The sequence below is a fragment of the Neophocaena asiaeorientalis genome, unplaced genomic scaffold, assembly GCF_003031525.2.
Source record: "Neophocaena asiaeorientalis asiaeorientalis breed wild unplaced genomic scaffold, Neophocaena_asiaeorientalis_V1.1 scaffold46, whole genome shotgun sequence".
Lineage (NCBI taxonomy): Eukaryota > Metazoa > Chordata > Mammalia > Artiodactyla > Phocoenidae > Neophocaena > Neophocaena asiaeorientalis.
The window spans coordinates 1,472,365-1,486,067 of record NW_020175393.1 but is presented as its reverse complement, the minus strand read 5'-3'; the positions used below and the strand labels follow the sequence as shown (position 1 = coordinate 1,486,067).

The 13,703-nt window shown below is 46.6% G+C and overlaps 1 protein-coding gene and 1 pseudogene across 1 annotated transcript; both read right to left on the bottom strand.

The window, feature by feature from the left end:
• Window positions 1-2,400: 2,400 nt before the first annotated feature.
• Window positions 2,401-10,111, bottom strand: ZBTB9 (zinc finger and BTB domain containing 9). Its single transcript, XM_024766378.1, has 3 exons — window positions 9,871-10,111; window positions 6,956-9,632; window positions 2,401-4,189 (listed from the first exon to the last, which is right to left on the bottom strand). Exon 2 carries the CDS (start codon window positions 9,624-9,626, stop codon window positions 8,226-8,228), a length of 1,401 nt encoding a protein of 466 aa, XP_024622146.1. The 5' UTR covers window positions 9,627-9,632; window positions 9,871-10,111; the 3' UTR covers window positions 2,401-4,189; window positions 6,956-8,225.
• Window positions 10,112-10,976: 865 nt separating this feature from the next.
• LOC112413872 (GTP-binding nuclear protein Ran-like) lies at window positions 10,977-11,353 on the bottom strand (annotated as a pseudogene).
• Window positions 11,354-13,703: the final 2,350 nt, after the last annotated feature.

The following is a 13,703-nucleotide window of genomic DNA, read 5'->3' as shown; positions in this document are numbered from 1 at the left end:
GTTGTAGCGAGCAGGGGCTAGCCTTTATTGTGATGTGTGGGCTTCTCCTTGCGGAAGCTTCTCTTGTGGAGCACCGGCTCTAGGCCGCCAGCTTCAGTAGTTGTGGCTCGCGGGCTTAGTTGCTCCATGGCATGTGGGATCTTCCCGGACCAGGGATCGAACCCATGTTCCCTGCATTGGCAGGCGGATTCTTATCCACTGCGCCACCAGGGAAGTCCCTCAACTATTGGTTTTAACACCAGTTGATAATCCTTGCTTGAATCAATAATTTCATTGGAGTTTGTGAAACTATGTTTTTCTAATTATTTTGTTTTTTTTACATTGTTTACAAGAATTCTGTGAAGGCTTCTTCATTAACTAGGACTATTTGGTTATCCTAAAATAAATTTTTACCGGAAGAGCAAAATAACGCTTAATATTTTCCCTTTAATTACCAATTTTCAAAGTAAATGTTTTAAAAGTTACCCCAAATGATAACTTTTGGTAACAAAAGTAACCATTGAGACTTTCTTGATTTACTCTCATTTTGAGTATCATCATAGAATAATGAATTTCACTGAATCAGTGTTAAACTCAATCATTATTCTTTTAGTTGCTAAGATTGTAACAACTTTGTTCAGTGGGGACACTTTCATATGGGCTCCTGTGTCCTTTTGACATGACATTATCTTCTAAAGCTTTCTTGCTTCTTAACATGAAAAGGTATCCCAGGTGCACTTTGAAAAATGTCTGCTTCTAGACATGGAATCAGCAATTTCTCCAAGAAGCCGTGCTTAGTTAGTGGAATTACATAATTCCACTACATACATAAAGGAGTCTTAAAGCACACATAGTCTTGTTTGTGTCCTTAGCTCAACTTCTTTTCCCATTTTTATTGGTTTCTTGTTTATCCCAGTAGTGCTTCTTTCTGCAAATATACTTTTCTTATTTCCTCCCTACTCTTACTGTCTCTCATACAAAACGAAGCATGTTATATATATCGTTCTGCACTTTTGCTTTTTTCACTCAACAATATATGCTGGAGGACTTCCCTGGGTGGCACAGCGGTTAAGAATCTGCCTGCCAATGCAGGGGACACGGGTTCGATCCCTGGTCCTGGAAGATCCCACATGCTGCGGAGCAACTAAGCCCGTGAGTCTCAACTACTAAGCCTGTGATCTAGAGGCCGCGAGCCACACTACTGAAGCTCGCGCACCTAGAGCCCTTGCTCCGCAACGAGAAGCCACTGCAATGAGAAGCCCGCACACCGCAACGAAGAGTAGCCTCCGCTCGCCGCAACTAGAGAAAGCCCGCATGCAGCAACGAAGACCCAACGCAGCCAAAAATAAATAAATTTTAAAAATATATATGCTGGAGATCTTTCTAAATCAATACAGAGAGCAACTGATTATTTTGTTTTCAAGATTCAAGTAGAAAGTTTTATTAACTTGGACCAGAACACAAACCAGAATGTTTAATATAAAATTTCTGATTAGATGTTCTTACTGTATATAACTATTTCCAAATTTATTTCTCAATCTTTTAAAAAAGTGACTATATATAAATACTCAAATTATAATTAATACAATTCTCTAGAGCTCATATGTGTATTTGGCATTTTTATTCAGTCCACAACTATGCATAAATATATCTATCCATAAATAACCAATGCCATGAAAACACAAGGGCTCCCCCTCTTTTTAAACTTAACTCACAATACCATTATTATGACAACTAAAATTTTTAACACTATAACAATAACTCCTGATATCATCAGATGTCCAGTCAGTTGTCTCATAAAGGTCAAAAAAGTTAAAAAAAATCTTTTTAAAACTTTATCCAAGTAAGGTCCACACATTATGATTGGTTAATGTCCTTTAAAATCTTTTAAACTACAGATTACCTTCCATTGCCTTCTTCCCCTTGCAGTTTTTTTTTTTGAAGAAAACTGGTTATTTATTCCCCAGAATATCTTACAGTCTCAGTTTTGCTGATTGCATCACTGTGGTATGTTTTAACATGTTTCCCTGCCTTCTGCATCTTCTGTGAATTGGTAGTTATATCTTGAGGCTTGATCACATTCAAGTTCAGTATTTTTGGCCAGACTAATTCATAGGTGGTGGTGGTGTTTTCCATAAGAAGCACATAAAGTCTGTTTGTTTCTTTTTTGTGCTATTAGCAGCCACTGAAGCTCAATGCCCAGATCCATTAGCTCATTAGTGGTTCATTTATTTTTTTATTGTGGCAAATATACATAACAAAGTTTACAATTTAAAGCATGTTTTAAACCATTTTTAAGCATACAGTTCAGTGGCACTAGTAATTCATGTTGTTGTGCAACCATCACCACCATCCATCTGCAGAACTCTTTTCATCTTTCCACACCAAAACTCTGTACCTATTAAACAATAACTCCCCATTTCCTGCTCTCCCCAGCCCCTAGGCAACCACCATTATACTTTCTGTCTCTATGAACTTGACTGCTCTAAGTCCCTCATATAAGCGGAATCATACAGTATTTTTCCTTTTGTACCTGGATTATTTCACTTAGCATGTCTTCAAGGCTCACCTATGTTGGAGCATGTGTCAGAATTTCCTTCCTTTTTAAGGTTGAGTAACACTCCATTGTATATAAATACCACATTTTGTTCGTCCATACATTGGCCAGTGGACATGCTACAGACATGGTACCGTTTCTTACAAGCCAAAAAATTACAAAGCAAAACAGAGCTTATATGGAAACATACATCGCAGCAAAATCATTAAAGTTGTTTTAATTGCATGTAGAGTCAAGAACAAGAAGCAAGAGCTCCATTCCCACACAAATTTGCAACAGATACATATTCTGAGCTCAAACTACAGTTCCAGCAATGTTTTTCAGACCTCAGTGCAAGTGCAAAGGAAATTTCTATATTTCATCTAACTGTGCAATTGTGGCACTTCCACCTAACCTTCAATTGGATGTGCTTGATCTACAATGTAATGATGTGATAAGAGGCAAGTATGAAGAAAATATAAATTACAGAATTCTATAAATGCCTTTCAAGTGATGAATGTGCTCAGTTAAAATCATACGCTCTTGGGATTGATATCAGTATTTGGCAGTACTATCTGTGTGAAGACATTTTCAAAGATGAAATACATAACATTTTATTATAGATCAGCACTAACAGATGAACATTTGCAATTGATTTTAATGATAGGAAACACTAAGTTTGAACCCCATTTAAGCAACAGACCTGTACTACAAAAATTTGTGCTCAATTATTATAATTTGAATTTTGTCAATAAATTCAAAGGAATCATGGAAATTTGTTTTCCTTAATTTCTATGTACCTACATAATATCCCTGATTTTGCTTCTTAACATGCAAAGCCTAATATTTACTATCTTATCCTTTACAGAATAAGTTTGCCAACCCCTGGTCTAGAAGAACCCTGGTCAATACATGTGTCTGCCCTTGATCCACTCCCAAGTTCTATTCCTGTCTCCCACTCATTAACTGGCCTCCAATTCAACTGCTCAAGCCAAAACTCTAGAAGTCATCCCTGATTTTTTATTTTCCCACAATCTCTATATTAATCTGTTAAAACGTTCTGTCAGTCCTACCTCAAAATATAATAACAGTTTTAATCCATCTCCTTCTCTGCATGTCTGCTGCATTTACTCACCTCTTATCTGCACTAATGAAACAGTCTAATTTGTTTCCCTGCTCCCACTCTTGGCACCTCCCCTTTTTTTTCTTCCAAGAATCTTGCCCTTTAATGATCCAATACTCGCTCTATAGCTATAGGAATCTCTTTAAAATGTGAAAAGATCGTTACTCCCCTACTTTAAACTCTTTATCGTCTTCTCATTGCAGTTAGAATAAAATCTGCATTCCTCATCATGATGTGCAAGGCTCTATATAGCCCAGCCCACCTCTTCAATCACATCTGCAATGAACTGAATGTTTATGTCCCTCAAAATTATGTTAAAATCCTAATCCCCAATGCGATGTTACTAGGAGGTGGGGCTTTGGGGTGATTAGGTCAGGAAGGTGAAGACCTCATGAATGGGATTAGTGCCCTTATAAAAGAGACTCCAGAGAGCTCCCTTTCTCTTTGCACTATGTGAGGATACAGCAACATGACTGTCCATGAGGCAGGCAGCAGGTCTTCATGACACTGAATCTTCTGGTGCTTGATCTTGGACTTCCCAGCCTCCAGAACTGTGAGAAATAAACTTCCATTGTTTATAAGCCACCCGGTTTGTGGTATTCTGTTACAGATGCCAGAATGGACTAAGACAACATCTCATTCCTCTCCAGGTCCACTGGTCTCATCAAATATACCTCCCTTTCTCTTCCTTGGCCTTTACATCTGCTGAACACTTTACTAGAACCACTTTCCTTGCCCTGTTTTTGCATGTCTGTCTTTCTTTTCCTTTGGAATACTAGATAAATGTGTACAGTATGCCTTCCTTTTCTGTTACTCTCCACCTTATTGCCTGTTTTATTTCCTTTCCCTTTTGATATATCTATGAAATACCTACATAACTGGTTTAAACATCTGTCTCTTAAAGTGACAATCCAGGGCCCAATCCCTGTGATACCTTCTGCTTTTTTCATCAGTGCCTGGTACACAGCAGACACTTATTGCTGAAGGAAGGCAGGAAAGAGGGAAGAAATCTAAGTGGGTCTGGGGGTCAGGAAAACTGGAGATAAAAAACTAAGGGTCATCAGTATTTAAATGCTTTAACTCAGGGGACTTCCCTGGTGGTGCAGTGGTTAAGAATCCACCTGCCAATGCACGGGACACGGGTTTAAGCCCTGGTCCGGGAAGATCCCACATGCCGCGGAGCAACTAAGCCTATGTGCCACAACTACTGAGCCTGCGCTCTAGAGCCCACGAGCCACAATTACTGAGCCTGCATGCCACAACTACTGCAGCCCGCGTGCCTGGAGCCTGTGCTCCGCAACAAAGAGAAGCCACCGCAATGAGAAGCCTGCGCACCGCAACGAAGAGTAGCCCCTGCTCGCCGCAACTAGAGAAAGCCTGGGCACAGCAACGAAGCCCCAACACAGCCGTAAGTAAGTAAATAAATAAATAAATGCATGCTTTAACTCAGGAGAGTGGATAAAAATCACCCAGGAGTGTATCAAGTTAGAAGATGGGGGAAAGGGCTCTGAAAAACTCTAGCATTTATGAGAAAGGTAATAATTAAAACAATAACATCTAATCCTTACTGAGAGCTGTATGCTTCATTTCCCTTTTAGTTGAAAATATTTTCCCTTTATGTATGTGACCCTTCCCTGAGAGAACTGATCCCTGTAAAGGTGTGGGGAATTACTGTTCTCACTTATAACAGTTGACATTTATTGAGTTTACTGAGTGCAAGGCACTGTTCTAAGCATTTTACATGTATTAATTCTCAACCCTATGATCATAATAAATGCTAATGAGAAACTACAGAGACAGAGAGTGAAGATATAGGACAGAAAGGGTAATTAAAAGAGCAAAGGCTCTGTGAAGGGGGCTAGCCTTGGACAGTAGAAGGGACATCTCTTCCACTATAAGGAGGAAAGGACAAAAGCAGAGAGGTGCACGTTTGTTTAAACCAAAATCTTTCATCGTGGAACTCAATTTCCCTATAATCCTAATAACTTGGAAAGAAAACCCAAACTTCTAACATGGTGTCTTAATTAGCTTTACAGAAGTAGTAAAGTGCTATGGGGATTAAGGAGAGGGAGGAAGCAATTCTGCCCTAAGCTTGGACACCTATTAAGTGCCAGGTATACCTGAGGCTTTACGGATCCCAAGATGGGCAACATATGAAGATTGTATGGGTGGGCCTCTGTTCTTGTGGGCTGGCCAGCACCCATTCCCCACTCTTCTGTCCCAGAACTTCAATTTCCCTTGAGGATTCCAGGATTTGTCACCTCAATGGAACATATGATCAAGGTGCTCTGGTCAGAGGATGGCCCTGAGGCCCAGAGTTCTCTCCTGGAAATTTTATCTTGAGATGAGTGACAGAAGAAATAAGATTAACTGGGTCATCATCCCAAAACATATGACTGGAAAAATTCCCCAGTTCCTGTTCCCTCAACCCCTGGAGCTGACCCAGGTCTTGTCCTTCCAAAGGCTGGTCTTTTAGCCCTTCCTTCCATTCCAGGAGCCACCCCACATCCTTCAGATTCCTGTGTTGATAAGGTTAGTCAGAGCCAGTTTCCACCGCTTGAAACCCAAGGATCCTGGCCAACAGATATAGTCAGCTACAGAACATGTGCCAAAAGAATGACAGGTGGATGGGATGGTAGTAGATCCAAGGTTGGCAGCCTCCATCCCTGACCTCTTATCCAATGTGGTCACAGTCCTTACAGTGGGGATGGTATCATGGCAAGGCTCTTTAGAAAGGCTGACAGATCCCAGCTACAACTCACCTTCTCAGCCATAAAGTCATATTTTTTAGCCCCTTTAGGTTCCATACTTATTAACTTTTGAGGAACGTGCTTTGGCAAAGGCTGTCACTCCTGGCTCTATAGTTGTGACTTCAACTCATGTTCACCATTTCCACATCAATTCAGCCGCCCATACCCACTGCCACACTCTGGCAATGGAGTTCTTTGTGAAACCTCTGGTGACCCATCATAGGTCTTTACTCAGCTTCCTTTGTGCCACTACAGTAGCTTGTACTGTCTCCTATCATGGACTTACCATACCACATTGTCATCATGTCTAGCTTCGGTAGTAGCTATGAACTCCCTGAGGGTAGAGTATAAGTCAGGGTCTAGTACAGTGCTTGGCAACAAATGTAGAACAAACCAAACAATAAACATAATACATGAAGTCAGGGAATATTATAGGTAAAAATGTGAACAACCCCTTAAAAAAAAGAAGACAGAGAACCAGTTAGGAGGTACATACCACACCACCAAAAAAAAATTAATAAAAAAATAAACAAAACAGTTCGGACTCTGAAAAATAAGGCAACTTACCAGAAGTTATTCAGGGGCAGGTCAGGGCTGAGAATCTGGCCCACTGACATCCAGGACAGTGTTCTCTGCAGCAGTGTGAGATTATCCGATTCTTCCCCCATGAACATAACCCAGCCGCATAAGGAATATGTCCAAGTCTTTGCAACTCTGTTCTCACATCGTCTCTCCCATATAAATGACTCAATTCAGTCCACTGTCAGCTTAGCTTTCACGGCAAAGTTTATTTGAAGAAATTAAGAAACTTATGACAATCTCCCCATTCCAACATCTATCCTTCTATGTGTGGACCAAGGGGCTGTCAAGTGTGGGTAGGGATGGAAAGGGAGGGGGTGTGGTCCCACTGTGCAGTTATTTCTCTAGTTTTCAGCATGTGCCGTCTCAGCCCTGAGTCCCTCTGACCATAGCCACTTCTTCAGAGCGGTGATTCTACCCTGAGAGTATTTTAGGTCAGTGGCCATCTCCTGAGTTCACTGGTCACATTCCAGTCAGTGTGATCAATATGGACGATCAGTGGTGGTCAAAGGTAGACAAGAGGGACTTCCCGGGCAGTCCAGTGGTTAAGACTCCGCGCTTCCACTGCAGGAGGCGTAGGTTAGACCCCTGGTCCGGGAACTAAGATCCTCTATTAAAGAGGGGTCTAAGTGACACATGGAATGCGCAATCTGTTAAAGTGCTCAACTACAACATACAACAAAAAAGGTGTTGCAAAATTACCTACTAGTGAGAAAGCAATTTATAATCTGAAGGGTTTCTGGAAAATTTTAACAAAAGTATAAAAGAAGACCTCTACTCACATAATTTCAGCAATGATGAGGGAGAGTGAAGCTTAGAGCTTAGTCTCCGGATTACCAGAACTCTGAATCAAACATATCTCTAGATGGAGACCAGCTCCCTTAACTACTCACAGAGACTGAATGAAATATTTATCATAATTTTTCTTGCTAACTCCTCTCTCATCAAATAAACTTCTAATCTGAATTCCAGTTTCCTGTATGAAAAGAATATCTATTATGGGCAACTGATCGATTTACATATGGCCTGTGAACCACTTTCCTGTAGGGTAGTTAGCCAAAACCTGGAGTGAGATGAGAAATCAGTTTCCAAATCGGTCAGGTTGAAGCCCACACCCAAAAACAAGAGGTCCATAACATAGCTATCCTCTTGGCATAATTAACAAGATACAGGATTGCGGTGCCATGGTAGTGAGGGGTAAGTATCCAACAGCAGCAGTGGCTCCCTTGTCCTGGAAATTCGTGTATGGCCTCAGTAGTCACTTGTAAGTCCAGTGAGCAGTGGCCCAGCCCTGGCCCTTGCACAGGTCCCGGTGGCGAAGGAAACAGGCATGGACTCGGAACCGGCGGCCACAGTGAGGACAGGCATGCAGGGCTCCAGCGTGGGTCTTCATATGCTCTGTTAGATGGTGCTTCAGCTTGAAGCGCTTGTTACAGATGCCACAGCCAAAGGGCCGAAGGCTGAAGGTCAGCATGATGTGCCGGTCACGCTTTGGCTTCACTGCAAACCGCTTCCCACACAAACAACCAAAGCGTTTTCCATCTGCAGGGGGTGCCCCGCCTAGCTTCACAGGTCCATGTACAGCTTGCCCTACTCCCCCAGGTCCCCCACCTGCTGACAGGATTTCATTCCCATGAAGATCCACTGGTTTCCAGGATGGACCACCTCCTCCAGATGTTTGCCCTGCTCCTGAGGGCAGCAAGAACCCTAGCTCTCCATTCTCTTCAGTGTTCCCTCCTGGAAACACTTTGGTCTCCTCCTTTGTTCCTCCAGACTGGGTTCCACCTCCTGATATCTCCTCCTTGGGCTCAAAGGGTTCCTGCTTAATGTAGAAGATTTTGGGAGGCAGTACAGTATGAGGGGCAGGAGGCTCAGGTGGAGCACTCTCGCCCTCTGGAAGCCTGCAAGGAGTAGTGGATGTGGGCAGGGCGTGGGATGCAGGAGAGCGAGGAAAACCCCCTGACCCTCTCTGAGGCTGAGGAGTCTGAGAGGGTACTGTTGATCCCTGATCCTCCTCATCTTCTTCTTCCTCCTCCTCCTCTTCAACTTGAAGCTGTAACATATCTCCCAGTTCACTCCCCTCCCCTCCAACGGGGCTCTGGGTAGAAGCAGAAGACTGCGCCACAGTCTGGAAAGGGGAAGAGCGGATGCACCAGTCTCCTGGAGAGGATGTGGTGGAAAGAAGTGTGTGGAAAGGGGTCGCTCCACGAGTTGAAATCCCACCACCTGAGTTTTCTAGTTCTCTAAGGATCTCCGAGCACTGATCTACCACTTGCCACATCTGGAGACCACTGGCCACAAGGAGGTGGGCAGGGAGAGCATCCAGTGGCAGACGGAGGTGCCCGGAATAAATGAGCTGGAGCAGCCCCTCGAAGGCGTCGGCTTCGATGACGCTGGGCAAGGTGAGACGTGGTGCATCCCCCAGAAGTAGTTTGTCGTGGAAGTAAGGAGAGGCGGCAGCCAACACCGCTTTGTGGGCCCTAAGTTCGCGGCCCTGCACCAGGAGGGACACGTCACAGAACTTTCCCTCCAGCCTGTGGCGGTTCAGGGCCTCCAGGAGTAACGAGCTATGCTGAGGGAACTCGATCTGGATCGTCCGTGGGGCTGGGTTGCAGGCCGGGGAGGGGGCTACGGGAGGCAAAGGCGTCGAGGTATCCATGGCCTCCTGGGGAAGAGAGAAACCCCAGAGGGGTCGAGTACAGGAGGTGAGGGGTGAGGTAGAGCCCGCGCGGGAAGAGGGCTATGAAGGAAAGGGACGGGGTCACAGAAGCTCTGGATAAGGGGAACCGTGTCTCCTCAAACGCCCGCCTCCCCTGCCCCCCAACGTGTGAAAACTTTTCAGTCGGCGGCTGTTCAGGCAGATGAGTCCCACGCACTCCCCCGCCGAGAAAACGAAAACATACCACAACAAAACACCAACCGAGGCTTGAACTTCCAGGGCCTGTGGAGACTAGGAGGTCCTTCAGCCGCGAGCCGGACCTCGCCGGCCGGGTCGGCTTCTCCCCGCCGCTCTGCTCCCACTCACGTGCCCGCAGAGTCCGGCTCCAGGGGAGGCGCGGCCACCCGGAGACCGCCAGCGCCTGCCGCCCGGCTCTTCCCGCCGCCACGCCCCCGAGAGTACACACGCGGCCCGGCGTCCAAAGCGCCTCTGCAGCAACCGTACCGCCCCGGCCGGAAGCCGCCGCCTCCCCGCCGGACGCGGACGCCGGGGCGCTGGGCGGTGCCAGGGAGGCAGCCAATCGGGGGACGCCGACCTACAAGCCTCATGTTGATTGGTTGCGCGGGTGAGAAGGCGGTGCCGGCGAGAAGCCGCTGGCCCCAGCCGGGCCGCAGAAGGGGTGGGCGTGCGCTCCGGTGATTAAACTTAGCCCCCGCCTCTAGTAGGTGCTGAGAGGGCGAGATTAAGCGGGCACTTACTGTATGGGCTACGTATTGACCGCATCACCTTGTATCCCTCGGGCTTCGCCACCAGCGAGGTGGGTGTTTCCATCCCGTTTCCTCGGGGGAAACTGAGGCTGGCAAGTGGTGGCCCTGGGGCTGGACCGCACATCGCTGAGGCACCATGTTCTTTCCTCCATTCCGCACGGGAGCGTTTAAACTAATTTTTATTTTTCCTCTAGCAATTAAATAAACTTCATTTCTAGGTAATTTTTTTTTCAGATATTTAAAATACAACTTTATTCTGATTCTAAACGAAAAGGAATGGGAATGACAGTGACAAGATTCCACCACTGAATATTGTGATGTGACTGTAGCACTCTTATATTTGAAACTCAAGGAGGAAACAACTGTGTTCCAAAACACAAATATGCAGGTCCCCAAAAAAATGTTTTTTTTTTTTAACTGCCACATTTACTCCGAAGCCCATTCATCTCCTTCAGCATCCCAAAGATTAAGCACATGTTCTGCTTAGCTATATAATAAAGTGGCAAACACCCTGCACCACCGACATCACAGGACAGTTGCCTATAAAACTAGACTTCTGACTCTGGGCTCCAGCTTCACTTTCTCACGGGTCATCATGTTCATCCGGGAGGGCAGTTGTCTGAGCAACCTCTAGATCGTGCTCATACTGCACTGCCAACGCTGGATTCCATGACCACCTCTGGTGGGGCGAGAGCAGGCATGGCGACGAACTCCAAGTTAGGGTCTCCGATCAGTTTTCTAGCAAGCCAGAGGAAGGGCTTTTCAAAGTTGTAGTTACTTTTGGCAGAAATGTCATAGTACTGAAGATTCTTCTTTCGGCTGAAGACTTTGCCTTAACCTTTCTGTCCTTAATAACCACTTTGTTGCCACACAACACGATGGGGATGTTCTCACACACTCGTACCAGATCTGTATGCCAGTTACGCACGTTCTTGTAACTCTCGATATTACATCAAACATTATAATGGCACAGAGCTTGGATATAATAGCCATTTCTCAGTCCACCAAGTTTCTCCTGACCAGCTGTATCCCATACATTGAACTTAATAGGTCCTCTGTTGGTATGGAATACAAGGGGATGGACCTCAACACCCAAGGTAGCTACATACTTCTCAAATTCACCAGTCAGATGATGTTTCACAAATGTAGTTTTACCAATTAGGTAATTATTTTTAAGGTACACGTAGATGTATACTTGGAATCTTTTATCAGAGAATGCTGGTTTTTTATTTTTTTAATGTTTTATTTATTTATTTAATGCTGCTGTTCCTTGACCTCTTTACTCCTTCGGGTTAAGTGGTGCAGTGGTGAGGGGAGAGAGAGACGGAGTAAGTTTGGCTAGTGCAAAACCCCTACTCTAAAACAATAAATCTCCTCGCTGATCGGGACAGCGATATTCTAGGGTGAAGACTACGGCACCACACAAGGATATACAGTTTCTCCTAGGCTGTCAGCTTCCTCTCAAAAAGCAGCTCGTCACCCTGCTGGTCCTCCTGGAGGTCCCAGCCTAGGAAAGTAAGCACAGCGATAAAAGAACAATCTCCGTTTATTAAACATGATTTTTCTGTTTCACCACACACTCCAGAAAAAAAGGAAATGGGGCTGGGAGTGGAGAAAAAAGGGACAGTGGCTGGGGATAGAGTAGGCTGGGAGTGGGGTAGGGTGGGGAGGGAGAACGTGAAAACAAAATAAAACAGGTAGGAAGAACATCTCCCTACCCTTAAGGTGGTGGCCGGGGGAGGGAAGCATGGGGGGGAGGGGGCCAGGAAGCTCTGTACAGAGGGGTTGCCCCCAGCCCCCACACACACACCCTGGATATGTACAGTACAAACCCCAGATAATTACAACAGCCAAAGAAGAGAAGAAAGGGAGTCCAGGGGTAGGGTCTGAGGTTGGGAAAGCAAGGAAAGGGCACAGGGATAAAATTTCACATATTTACAACTTTTATATAAGTATAAATTTGGCCCCGGCTGGGTGTATGTGTGTAGTGGGATGGGACTGAAGGGGAACTGTCCATACAAAAGAAAGAAGGGTGGAGTCTGGGAAGAGTCTCAATACCAAACGCAAGAAGGGATGTGGGGGCAAGGCTGGGTAGGGGACAGCAGTCAGGGAAGAGGGGGTGCCAAGGAGGGGCCTCTCCCCTCCTGTGACCTACCCACACCAAACCCCATCCATCCTACCTCCCCTATCCCGCCAGAGAGCTATGTACAGAGAAACACCGAAAAATTGTGGACCTGGCGGGAGGGAGGAAGGTGGAGGGAGATTGGGGAGGGGGGGGAGGATGAGAGGGAAGCCCAGCCCTGTCCTACCTCCCCCGGGGGACAGAGTCATGGAAGGGGGCCCTCAACACCCCTCCTCCAACACAGGTCCCCCCACCCTGGGGGAGAGAGACATGGCTTTTCCTAGAGTAAGTTCCCCCCTCCCCCTGGGAATAGAGACCAAGAAAAGAGAGGGGAGGGGCAGCGGGGCTGTGTGTGTCAGGGTAGGGCAGATCAACTAGTCTGTCCTCCCCAACATACACCCGCTCCTAAACCCTAACCCCTCCCCCAAACCTCAATTCCGCCCCACCCAACACACTGGGGGAGGGGGGGGCATAAGCCCCCTCACCCCGCTCTGGGACCAGCCAAGAGCAGATCAGGTATGGGAAGAAGGGGAGACAACTCCCATTCCCCCCTTGCCACCCCCTCCCTGCCCCGGTGGCCCCTCCACCCCATCTGGGTTCTGGCTGGGGAGGGAGTAAATTTAAGAGTGGTAGGAGGAGAAGGAGTTTGTGCGTGCTGAGCCCCCCCAGACGCTCCTGAGAAATCAAGGGGTAATAGGGCCCCCTCACCTGGGGTCCCCTCCCCATAACAAGGGGGACAGGGGAGGCCAAAATGGGGCGGTGGAGGGGAGTTAGATTGTCAGCTCTGGTTACTGCTAAAAAATCACCCTGAAGTTGAAAGTTTGGAGGTGCCGCACCCCCACGGTGGGGTGAGGGTCTGTCCCCCAGTGCTCAGGGGAACGATGAGGCAGAGGATGGGGATAGCACCCCGGAGTGAAGGGGTCTGTGTGGGGTAGGTGGTGTCCTGGGGCAGGGGTTCCTGGGGGTCACAGGGGGAAGCACCCCAACAGGAAGGAAAAGGGAGCAGCTGAGGGTCCCTGCTCTCCCTCCTGGAAATGGTGCAGTGGGGGTGGGGGACTGGTGCCCCCCAGCGAGGCATTCAGGGAGGCAATCCCGTTGTCCCTCGGCGACGTCCAGTCCTGGTGGTTGGTGCCGTTCCAAGGTGGGGTGCACAGGGAGGGAGAAGGAGGTCTGTGATGCAGGGTGGGC